General features: G+C 32.2%; 1 protein-coding gene across 1 annotated transcript in view; it reads left to right on the forward strand.

The window, feature by feature from the left end:
* The window catches only part of KYNU (kynureninase), a 147,207-nt gene that overhangs the window by 32,463 nt on the left and 101,312 nt on the right, over positions 1 to 13,432 (forward strand). The window contains exons 4-5 of the mRNA XM_049773568.1: positions 1,017 to 1,099; positions 12,217 to 12,278. Coding sequence (XP_049629525.1) covers positions 1,017 to 1,099; positions 12,217 to 12,278 — 145 coding nt within the window. The remainder of the gene's footprint in view (positions 1 to 1,016; positions 1,100 to 12,216; positions 12,279 to 13,432) is intronic.

Consider the following 13,432-nt stretch of genomic DNA (forward strand, 5'->3'; position numbering starts at 1 on the left):
CCCAGCCTTCATCATTTTTATGAATATTTTGTTTTGGTGTCACCTCCTGAGGTGCTCAGTGTTTATACCTGGATGTAGGCTCAGTAATCACCCACCCATGACCATGAGCTTGGGACCATATGAGTCTCAAGATTAGATTCTGTTTGGCAATGTATAAGACAAGCCTTATTCAATCTACCATTTGTCTAGCTTCTGAAATTCTTCTCAAGGGTTGTCTTTTTTATTATGTCTTGTGTTTTGCCATTAAACTTAATGTTATACTACTAGTAGAATAAAATTGAATTAGAATATGATAGATGAAATTGCTAAAAATTAGATCAGAATTTAATGTTGGCTAAGATTATTGCCAAGCTTTTGTACTTAAAATATTGACTTGAATAAAATTCCATGTTATATACTTCTATTGATGTATAGCTTACAGTTACATTTTAAGCTAAATTATTATTCATTTTAATTTTTACCAAAAGATTGGTTTTTGTATAGAAACCATTATGTTATGAGCATACAGTAGCTTTTACAATAATCTTTAAATGTTAAAAAATAACATACAGATAAAACACAAATCATAAAGAAAATCTCTCCTTCTACTCTACTTCTACTCTAACAAAAAAGAAAGTCAAAATTAGAGATCACAAGTTAATAAGAGATGGCAAGTCAATAAGATAGTTCTATTATCATTTTGAGTTATTAAAAATCATACTTTCGAGGCTGGAGCAAAGTACAGGGTTAGGGCATTTGCCTTTAATATGGCTGAACCAGTACCAACCTGGCTTCAATCCTGGCATCCTATATGGTCCCCCAAGCCAGGAGTGATTTCTGAGCATATAGCTAAGAGTAACCCTTGAGAGTCACTGGATGTGGCCTAAAACAAAAACAAAAAATAATACTTTCACCTATTTACTAAAACATTACATTAGAATTATTTAGAAATATCCAATTGTTAATGCTGATATTAAGAAAAATCACATGAAGACACAGAGCAATGTAAATATGCTTATACTCTCCTTAAATTTCAGGGGTGCCTATGGTCATGAAACAGGAAAACGCCCTTGGATTACTGGAGATGAGACTATTGCAGGCCTTATGTCTGAGATAGTAGGTAAGTACAAACCGAATATTTTTATAAAGGCAGCAAAGATTAACATTTAGTTAAAGAGTAAATTATTAAGTTAAAGAAGTTCAAAGAGCCACCTGATTTTCTATTTAACTTTTGATAGTAAAAAGTACATTCATTTTCCCAGGAGTAATCCATAAGCATAAAGCCAGGAGTAAGCCTTGAGTACTGCCAGATATGGACCAAAAACAAACAAAACAAAGTAACCCTGCCTTTAATTAAAAGTTGTTTGCCACAGTGAACATATTTGTGTTATTTTATATAAAAATAAATTGTATAGAGCTCTTTATATATCTTAAGACTGATTAGTATTAGTCTTACTTTCCATATAAGTACTGTGCTCTAACCAATTGCACCACTGGAGCTCCAATATTAGTCTTACTTTTCAAAGAAAAACACAGCTTACTCCTGTCTCTGGGCTTGCTTCAAAGAATGCTCCAGGGACCAAGAAGTGTCACGGATTGAACCTAGACTTTCTGCATGCGGAGCATGTGTTCAGCCTATATAGCTATCTCTCCAGTTCCAAAAGTGTTTTATTTATTCCTTCTGTTTGTTTTGTGATACTCAAGGGCTACTCTGGCACTATGTTAATATAATACTTCCAGTAATGTTTAGGGGACCATGTGTTACCATGAACAAAACCATCTACATCTTAGACATGTGCTCATCTCAGTGAACTATCTCCCCATTCCAAAAGAATAATATGTTTTTATTGTTTTTGTTTAATTGGACCATATCTGGTTGTGTTTTAGGTGCTAATTCTAAAATCTATATTCGACTTCATCCTCAATGGCTCCCAGTGACAATACAGTGTGGGGAATCAAATCTAGGCCTGCTGAATACAAATCATGTAATCACTCTATCACCTTCCACTCTATCTAATTGGAATCTAGTCAGTAGACCCACTGAGAAGTCTTCCCTCAGTGTAGATGGCTGACAAGATTTCTAATAGTGATGGTGATGTTCCTCATCCTGTTTAGTAACAAACATTTGATCTAAATATGAAACTTCCACTATTCAATCAGAATCTTGTCAGTAGGCCCACTGAAAAGTCTTCCCCCAGTGTGGATGGCTGACTAAGATTTCTGATAGTGAAGGTGATATTCCTCATGCTTAGTAACAAACATCTATTTGGCCTAAATATGAGTCTTCCTTCTGCTGTATTAAGTGTGTATATAGTTGAACTTTTTACTTCCTAACATAAGAATTTTTTCAGGCAAATATAGCTTGATTAAATTCTTTTTTACCTGAAAACTCAGCATCAATAAATACTTAAAAAACAACTCTATTCCTCATTGTATTTTAAATTCCCTTGCAGTTTTTATTTTCCAAAATAATATCTTTATTTAAGCACTGTGATTACATACATGATTGTAGTTGGGTTTCAGTCATAAAAAGAATACCTTCCTTCACCAGTGCAACATTCCCACCACCATTGTCCTACCTCCCTCTTTCCCTATCCTCTGCCTGGATTTAAGACTGGCATTCTACCTCTCTCACTAAAGGAATGTTTTGCTTTTGGGAAATCTCTAAAGGATTTTGAGTACTTGCTAACTAACTTTTATCCCAGAATCAACATCCAAAATGTTTGACCAGGATATAGCATTGGGCTGTTGAACATTTACCAAGTATAGTTTTGCATCTCTTTTAGTTTGTCTTCTTTATTTGCCTTAGTACAAGGAAGTTTGACAGGGAAACCCAGCTTCTTGTTAAATCTCCTAATATACTTCAGAAACTAGCCAGACAGGAACTGCATTGAGCTATAAAAATTAACCTTCTCTCTTTAATCTGGAGTCTTACTTGAAATGTACCTATTCTTCAGGTCTGCATACCACCTAAGTCAGGTAAATTGTTTTATAGATCAAACTCTAGACAAAAAGCCTCTATTTACATGAGAGATGTTTTACTTTGCACAGAAACAAATGTGAGCTTTCTTTTCATACCTGAGAAGGGCAAAACTCCATATATAGCCTTGATTCTTCATATTAAATATCAGAGTGCTGTTCTGCCACATAATCTTGTGTGGTCCCTCATTTCTTCATATTTTACTGTTCCTGCACCCACTCTCCTAGAAGGAACTCAATGAAATTCTCTAACATAACTAGACCAAAGCCACAGAACACCTCAATGAGTTCTTTCTGTCTCCAGAAATTTAAGTGTATTTCAAGGATTTTAATATATGGTGAAATAAACATTCATTTTCACATCCTTGAGTCTGATAACACCAAACACGTTTAGTCATTTTAAATTGTATTTATTGTGATTTTTTTACATTAGACAAATATTATTAAAGTCAATGAGCTGATCTTGCTTTTAGGCCTATACATGTTTACTAAAATTAGTTGTAAGAGCTCTGGGAGTGTTTAAAAATAGTTTGATATAGTAAAGATGGTAATATATTTATTGTTTAGTTAGTCAGAACTGAATTTGCACCATTGTTAAATCTCATTTAGACTTTTATGAATAAACAAACACAATTAACTTAACACAACTAGAATTGTGTGATTTGGAAATATTTTCAAACTTAGGAAAACCCTCACTGTCACAATATTTCAACTCTCATTGATAAATACAAAAATAAAATATAAAAATACAAAGACTTGCTTCTTTATTGCAATTCTATATTGGTTAGTAATCGGTAAACAAAAACAACATTCTTATATGAAAATGGGGTCAAAGCAGGAAAAGTAGAACATATAGAAAATTCTCTTTGGGAAAAGTAAGCAAGGAGTTTGTGTGTTTGGGGGCCACACCTGGCAACACTTAGGGGTTTTCTTGGTTCTATACTTAGAAACTACTCCTAGGTTCCTGAATGATAGCATAGTGGTAGGGCACTTGCCTTGCATGCTGCTGATCCAAGATGGACCCAGGTTCAATCCTCTCCATCCTATATGGTCCCCCAACTTTCCAGGAACAATTTCTGAAAGTAGATCCAGGAATAACCCCTCAGTGCCACCAGATGTGGCCCATATCCTAAAAAAAAAAGGGGGGGGGGTCAAAAAATGAAAGAGAGAGAAATAAAAAAAAATTGTGAGGGTCAAAGTACAAATAGCATTTCAGATGAGATGATAAATAATAAAACATAGAACACAAATACAAACCAAAAATGTCCCTTTTATACAAAGGAAAGATAAGTGTTAGGGAGTAAATGTAAATTATAATCAATGCTATCAATTTTAAATGAAACAATAACAAAAAATAGAAACATTTATACTCTAGAAAAAATGCTGAGAAAGAAGTAGTTGCAAGCCTGGAGGTGGAGACTTATGGGGTTAGAGCTTGTGTAGTCAGAATATCTGGTAGGAACTGAGATGAGCATTTTAAACATAAATACCACTGTAAATATGCAAAACCTGGCAAATACCTTATTTCTCCACATAATCATTGCATGATGCATTTAATATTGGTAGAACTTAATAAAAGTCTTTACATAATGGTTACATCCTATTGACAGAAGGAAAACAAGAGAAAGCATGAATTCTGCAACAATCATGCAGTAAAATGGTGTTAAGGTGAAACTAACATGATCTCACTAATTATATTCTTGGGATCACTGGAAGCTTGAACAGATTATCAGAGTAACCTAAAACTAGTGTTCATTTAAGGGGTGAAATGATCACTTTAACAATCCAGGTTCGTAACATCAAAGTGTATAAAATAGTTGCTTAACAATTTATTCAGGGGCAGGAATATCAGTGCAGCAGATACAATGCTTGCTTTCCATTTAGCTGAACCAGGTTAGATCGTCTCACATCATTATGGTTCCCTGAATTTGACAGGAGTAATGCCTGAGTGTAGACAGGAGTAGTCCTTAGCACTGCTAAATGTGGCAAAAACAAAGAAAAAAACGAATGAAAAATAAAAAATGCTGTAATTTGTGTCAATATTATTAGAGGACAAATATATTTATTCAAATGGTTAACACCAATTTTGAATGTCCTGGATAATTTTAATCTGAGAATAATTTTTAACTCTGGACTGTGTCTTTTTCTTTCCTGGGTTTGCTTTCATAGCATAATTCACATCATATTCCCATAAATTTATGTTTAGTATTCATTATTCTCTAGAAAGTTATTGAGATCTCTCTATATATTTATATATGTACATGCATATGAATATATATGAACACACACTAGCAGAGTGATATGAATTCTTGATATCTATTTATGAAGTTAGTAACTCCTGCAGAAATTTTTCCTTTACCTATTTAAATATTTCTGTCTTTTTTTTTTTTTTGAGGTCAGACCCAATGATGCTCAGGGCTTATTTCTGACTCTGTGCTCAAGGGACACTACTGGAAGGTCTCCAGAGATCAAATCCAAGTTAGCCTTATGCAAGACAAGTGCCCTGCCTGCTGGTTGCTCAGTACTCTATTGTTGCTATTTATTGAAAGTTCATTACCAAGTAAATATATGTCACAAAAATTAACTAATTTTAAATGAGTTACTCCACTTCTTATTATCATTATCAAAGAAAATTAATTTTTAAAAATACATTTATTGTATTTAAAAACATATTTAGTTTAATTTTATTTAGAACAACAAATTAACTTCAGTTTAACTTCAGTATTTTTGTTTGTTTGTTTTTCTGTTTTGTTTTGTTTTTGCTCTTGCTTTTGGGCCACACTTGGCTGTATTTTGGGGAGGGAGTACTTGTTTGCCCCTTACATAACTATTATTTATTGATTTATTGGTTTTTTGGGGCCACATCCCATAATGTTCAGGGGTTACTCCTGGCTCTGTGCTCAGAAATCGCTCCTGGCTTGGGGGACCATCGGGGACTCCAGGGGATCAAACTGTGGTCCGTCCTAGATTAGTGTGCAAGGCAAGCACCCTACCGCTTGCACCACCGCTCTGGCTCCCTTATTCAACTTTTTAATGACATTTATTAATTCTTGCTTAGGAGTTTTGTTTGTTTCAAAAATTCTACAAACATATAACATGCAAGGGACAAACAAGGTTTTTCTGTTTGTGTTTTTGAGTGCTAATTTAGTGCAGAATTTGGCAACAACAATGTAGAGTAATTTGCAGATCTGAAACAATAAATAAAACATAAAGACATGATTTTTAAGTCACAAATGAAGTGTGGTATTTTATTTAAACTGATGTTAGTGAATGAAAATAATTTTTAGTTCTATGATTATTTTAATTGTGTTTCACTTTCTTTAGTTCATGTTTTATCAAGAAAAGCATTTCTATAATTACTTTTGTTAATGAGGAAATCTGATTTTAGTGTCTGAATAAAGCGTATTCTGAATAATTATTTAAAGCTTGTTTTAATTTTAGACACTATTTTTCTCCTTACATTACTTAGCATTTATAACTTATAAACTAAATAGAAAAAGTTATTGAATCAAGCTAAAAAAGTCAACTAATAAATTTAATTTGCTTTTGCATGAAAATACTTTAGAAAAAGTGGGTTATATATTATCTTATTGAAAATCTCTCACAGATTCCCATTTTTTCTCAGTTGAAATATCTGAGAAAACTAAGTTAAATTTGAAAAATTTTAATACTTCTAATTTGTTTTTTGCATACCCTTAATATTTTTAAGTCATACTTAAAGAAACATGTAATCTCAAATCTTTTGAAATCTTTGGTGTGACATAAATTACAATAACTAACTATAATAATTACAATAAATAATAGCAGAAATCAAATGTTTGCTATATAGTAGACTAGGTAAAATCTAAATAATATCTGATAAAGCAGATATGTTTCATAATATGGTTTAAGGTTTTCAAAATACAGACTTCTCGATTTTTTTCAAAAAGGAGAATAATAGAAATATTTACATATACAAATTGATAGAGAAGAAAAATACAATGAACAACCATATTTATTCATAGAAAGAAATTTCAATTTCAGATGAGAAGAAAAACTATTAATAAAATATTTTATATGAAGCCAAAAATCCTGCAGAACATGGAATAACTTTCCCTTATAATTAATGCCACATTATCAAAATGCTAGAAATAGAATTGCTGAAGAATATTATTAGTATTATTATTAAGCCTACTTCTCCCAGGGTACATAAACATCACAAAGGGATAGATACATGCATTTCAGCTTATAAAAAAGTTGCAACGTGAATATAAATTTTCTTTATGTGACTGACCCTCAGAGAAGTAATAATCTTTGAAACCTCTCTCTAAACATTTATGAATCCCCTAGCCATACTATCTCTAGAGGTCATAGGAATTTGTTACTTGAAACACATAATGAAAAGTTTGATATTTAGTCAAACTACAAATCCTACAACCAGATCTATAATAACATTAATATCTGTTTAGTAATATATAAAATATGATAGGGCATTTAAAAAGTCCAATATGAACCTTTTATATAAGTACCTTAAAAACACATCATTCTCAATTTGCAAATTATTAAAATTAGGATTAGAACGATTCAGTAAGCATTTGATAATGAAAATAAAATTTCTATATTTGACGTAAAGGGAGAAATAACTCAAATAATGTTTCCAAGTGTAAACAAGTAATCTTGAACACATTTTTTCTTTTTCTTTTCTTTTTTTTTCTATTTCCAGATAGTAATATTTTAGTCATGTTGACTTTATTTTTATGACTTTTCCACAGTTAAAATATTAAAAATAAAAATAGTTTTCAGGGCCAGAGAGATAGCACAGAGATAGGGTGTTTGCTTTGCATGCAGCTGATCCAGGAAGTTCGAATCCCGGCATCCCATATGGTCCCCCGTGCCTGCCAGGAGCGATTTCTGAGCACAGAACCAGGAGTAACCTCTGGGTGCCACAAGGTGTGACCCAAAAAACAACCCCCGAAAAAAATAGTTTTCTTATGATCAAATGAATTCTATGTGAAATAAGACATCACATATTTAGACATTTTGGCATAGTGTAAGAGCTCAATAAAAAAGTAGCTTTCCAAAAACTGAAACAAGTTCGTGTTTTAAAGTAACTAAGTTTAACCTACAACTAATAAAATTATAAATATGTAGATATATATGTATATTAAATAGATAATATAGATATACTTCAATTAGAAACCCTGGCTCACACCTATCTCAAGTATTTAATAAAATATTGGCATTTATGATGGTAGGTTGTTCATAATTCTTTAAAATGACTTTTAAGTCTTGATAAATTTTCTATAGAATATTTCTCAGTTTAGTTAAAACACTTAAGATCTTGATATTTCAATACTAAATTAAAATAAAACCTAGGATAGAGGTAAGAAGAAAGAGGAAAAAAAAAAGCACTTGAAAGAATTTCCATTGACATTCTTAAAGGGTGGAGAAATCCTATATCTCTTAGGCCAAGGGAATTCCTTTTCTAATATCCCCAATATTTACTGTGCCAATGCAGGGGAAAAAAAACAGCACAAAGTAATATTTTTATTTATTTATCTATTTTTTTGATTTTGATATTGTTGTTGTTGTTTCCATTTTTCTTTTTTTTTCTATTTTTTTTTTATTTCAGGACCATGGTTATTATGTGGTGCTTGTCTTTATTGCTGTAGTGCTCATTGGATTTTTTGTTTGATATATTTTTTTTTGTATTGTGGTGTTTCTCTTCCTTTTTCCCTTTCTTCTCTCAAACTGATGTTGTCTAGAAGGACTCTCCCCTTTTTCGGCTTATTTGACTTTTACCCCATTTTATTGCTTTTCTTTTCTTCAAACAGAACCACATATCTTGAGCCATCTAGTTCTGCCTCTCAAATTGAGGGGAAAATAATGAAGGGTACAAGACCAAACAGTTGTATGATCACTAAGTAGTAAGCTAGACACAGAGGGGACCACTTATACTAGCAGTCTGGGTGGTATAGGGAGGGGGATATGGGATGCAAGCAGGGAATGGTGGTGGAGGGAGGACAACTTTGGTGATGAGAATTCCCCTGATTCAATGTTAATATGTACCTAAAATATTACTATGAAAGATATGTAATCCACTTTGGTCAAAATAAAAATTATCATAAAATTTTTTCTTATCAAATACTGATAATACCTTAGAAAAACAATGTTAGCTTCAGAAATAAATTTGAATTAAAAAGATTAATTAGGTAAATTTTTTTTTCTTTAAAGCACACTAAATACCAATCTTTCTAATTTGTAGCTCTTTGATGTTAAGAACTTTTGGTGTTCTGGAGCTTTTACATTCTTTCTGAAATAAAATTTTCTGTAAATTTTATAAAAATTTAATATAATCAGTCAGCACATATTCATCTGTACATACACATATTAAATAGAGGGAGCATATCCTCAACATAGTTTAATAGCAGGGAGTGTAGTATTTTATGCAGTGCATGGCAGCATTTACTTAACCTAAAGTGTTCTAAGGTTGAATCATTTATCTGTGTATGAAGAGAAAAATATTAAAGTCAGTGATTATTTACAAAGAGTTGATTCAGGGGCCGGGCGGTGGCGCTGGAGGTAAGGTGTCTGCCTTGCCTGCGCTAGCTAGGACGGACCTCGGTTCGATCCCCCGGCGTCCCATATGGTCCCCCAAGAAGCCAGGAGCAACTTCTGAGTGCATAGCCAGGAGTAACCCCTGAGCGTCACAGGGTGTGGCCCAAAAACAAAAAAAAAAAAACAACAAAAAAAACAAAGAGTTGATTCAAGTGTTATTAAACATCTAAAAGAGAGCAGAAGTGGGAGTGTGGATGCAGAGATAGTCTAATGTGTAGGCATTTGCACGAAGTTCACCAGCGGTGAATCCTCAGCACCTCACAGAAAATTCTAACCACTGTCAAGAATGATCCTTGAGCCAAGAAGCCCACAGCACCACCAATGCGTCCCCCAAACTAAACAAAACCAAAAACAAGTAAACAAATAAAAAGAGAGAAAATGAAGAAAGAATTAGGTCAAGCCTGCAAATCTATACATAAATTAACTTGAACATGTATGGCTTATGCAAGAATAATGTTAGATAACCAAAATGAATATTATGGTTTGAAGGAAAAATAATAGATACAATTATAATACTTTAAATCGAAAAGTAATTTAGCAAACAATGTCTGCACTTCTGTAGAAACTTTCATCTTTCATCCTTCCATTACTTTGCTTTAGTTTTTGAGATTTTGGTTGCCTTTTTTGTTGTGTGTTTGAGCAAATTATTTTTGATGATTACCTAACAACTAATTCTGCTATTTTTTTTTCTCTTTTTCAGTATTGGGAGTTAAAATCAGGGCCTCATCTATGAGAGGAAGGTACTTTACCACTGAATCATATCCCTGGTCCTAATTCTGAGATATTTATTTTTTTTTTAAGGCCAGGGAGATAGTATTGGGGTTAAGGTGTATGCATTACATACTTGCAACCCACCTTGGTTTGGTCCCTAGCACTGAAAATCATCCCTGAACATGACTCTGGGTTAATTCTTTACGAAGAGACAGAAATAACTCCTGAGTATACTGGTAGTGTCAGACAAACCAACCCCAAGAAAGATTTTTTTTCAGTATTTATTCTATAACTGAAGGTACTTGAATACCTTCAGTGTAGAGTACCTTCAATGGTGCTTGAATAAGCACCATTTCCAACGGTACTCAGGGAATCATGAAATGCTAAGGAGCTAACCTAGGCCTCCTGAAAGTTCTTGGATTTATTTTTCCAACTCTATTCTCTCTTTATATTATTTTCTTTCTTTTCTCTTCTAAAACTCCCTGCAAAATATGTTTTATTGAAATAAATCATTTTCACAAAAGAGATGCAAAATAGCTACCAGAAAACTGAAGATATCAGATTAGATAGCTTAGATAAGTTTATATTTTAGGAATAGCAGTAAAGACACTCCATAATGCAAAGAATCAAATAAAATAAAGCTGGCAGCAATTTTTTTTACCGATATAAAAATGACTCATAGGAGAAAAATATACGAGTTTTAACATATTCATAGCTATTTGGTATGGGAAGGAAAGATTTTATTTAGTTGAAGAAAAGTTTGGAATGAATTAGTTCTTATTGCCCTTTTATTTTAGACAGTATTCAGCTAGTGACCAGAAATGAATCTCTTAACACCTACCACCTTGCCTCTTTCCTTATATATCAGATAAAGAAATTCACAAGGCAAGACAATTAGTTTTTCCTGCACATTTGAACACATCAGTCCTATGTTAAAATATAAATTCCTAATATTCATATTTATTTCTAGTATGCTCTTCCCAAATTAACTTATCTTGTAATACATTTATTAATTAGTTTTTCCACCTAATGTCTAGTTTTAAAGTGGGATGCTGTCAAAGAATATTTTCCACATAAAATGTAGATCTTGTAATATTCTCTAAAACCTGGTAGAGTCTTACAATCTGTCACTTAGTCCATTTCTCTCAATAATGGTAAAGATACATCATTCCTATTACACTGGCAATTATGATTGTGTTTAAGAGGTATAAAATCTAAAGACAGGAAAAGTATTATTCTTGTGCACTGAATACTTAAGCATTCAAAGGATGCTTTGTTCCTGGTTTTGTCTCCAGTGATAAACCCCTCATTATAAGAATTAATTAGACTCTGACACTTTAGTGTATTCCTTTTGTATGTTTTCTCCATTGGAAAATTATGGATCTGTTTTAGCTGTCTTGTATCTCAATGTATATGAGTAAACCTCAGAGCTATTAAGGCTTTTAGGATTCTGAAAGTATCACATTTCTCACTGTAATAAGAGTGAATTATATTTGACAAAATAGACTTATTTTATTAAAGGAGCATTTTAATTTGACATTAGGAACATGCAGCTTTAAAAATAAGTGATTGCCTTTAATAACTTTTTAGGCTCCATTTGAAGAGACACTTACCACAAAAACGTACACAGGGAATTTAGCAAACAAGCAGATAATGGATAAATTATTTTTAGTTTACAGGAAAAGGGAAATGCTTCATTATTTTGTGGTTATTATTCACTTGATCAAAAGAAAATATAATTTAAGTTAATTATGTGCATATGAGTCGAACCATCATTTTATAAAATGAGTTAAGTGGAGAATACACCTGCATTGCACTGAGTTGACATATCAAATATGTACTTACCTCTAAAAACCATGAGACGGAATCATATCCTATTTGTGTTTTTGTTTTAAGAAACATTAGGACTAATTTTTTAAGAGGCGAAATTAAGCTATGTTTACTTTGTAGGAGCCAAGGAGAAAGAAATAGTCCTAATGAATGCTTTGACTATTAATTTACATCTTCTACTGGTAAGTTTTCTTTCCCATCAATGTTTAGTATACACTCATTTACAGAATCTGACAGTTTTCTATCTTTAATTCATGAGCAGCTGGTGGTTTACTTATTTAAAAATATGTTGTGTGGGTTATTTTAATTTTTACCAGGAAATGCTGGACCACTATTGAAAGAATGGTTTCTAATAATCATAGGAAAGTTAACTCTTCTAAAAGGCTTTAGAATAATGAATAATTCTTATCTTTAAACATAAGGAAGATTGTTCCAGCAATGAGCAAAAAGCAAAGCTACTTGCAAACATACAAAGCCATTATGCACAAATGCTAGGAAAACAGTAAGTTCTTATGTGTTGGTTTTTTTTTTTATTTTCAGAAAAACCAATTTTTTATACATCAGGTTAGTAAAATGTGATTACAGATTGGTATAAAAATTAATGAGAAAATAATGCTATATTAGGTAAGTGGATATAATACCTGAAATGAGTAACTCTGTTGAAAGGATTATTGTATCTTAAATACTTAATAAATATTTATACTTAAAATAACAAATGTATTATTTTATCCCTTTTCTTAATTTTCTTTAATATACCATAGTACCAATTGCAATTGCTTAATGTCTAACATTTTATAATATTATTAGTGAGTTTTGGAAACATATTTGAATTATATTATCAAGTAAAATTTTGGAAGCTCATAACCAGTGTAGTATATATGTATATATAATATATATATTATTATTAATTGAAAATTGATTCTTAAATGTGCCAGCTAATCATGCTTATTAATAATTAAGTTGATGAATAGCAGCACTGTTTTTATTTTAGAAAAACTAGGATTTGACTCTTAGCTAAATTACAGTATGTATAATTTTAGAATAACATATTGGGGCTGGCATGGTGGCGCTAGAGGTAAGGTGCTTGCCTTGCCTGCGCTAGCCTAGGACGGACCATGGTTCGATCCCTCGGCGTCCTATATGGTCCCCCAAGCCAGGAGCGACTTCTGAGCACATATCCAGGAGTAACCCCTGGATTTGGGTGTGGCCAAAACAAAACAAAACAAAACAAAATATTGACACTTCTACATATTACATTTTTACTTTGTAAAACTGAGGTATTTTGTATTATTCAGAAGTTATGAAATGTGACATCATGAGAAAATTGATTTTTCTC

The sequence above is a fragment of the Suncus etruscus genome, chromosome 5 (genome assembly GCF_024139225.1).
Source record: "Suncus etruscus isolate mSunEtr1 chromosome 5, mSunEtr1.pri.cur, whole genome shotgun sequence".
Lineage (NCBI taxonomy): Eukaryota > Metazoa > Chordata > Mammalia > Eulipotyphla > Soricidae > Suncus > Suncus etruscus.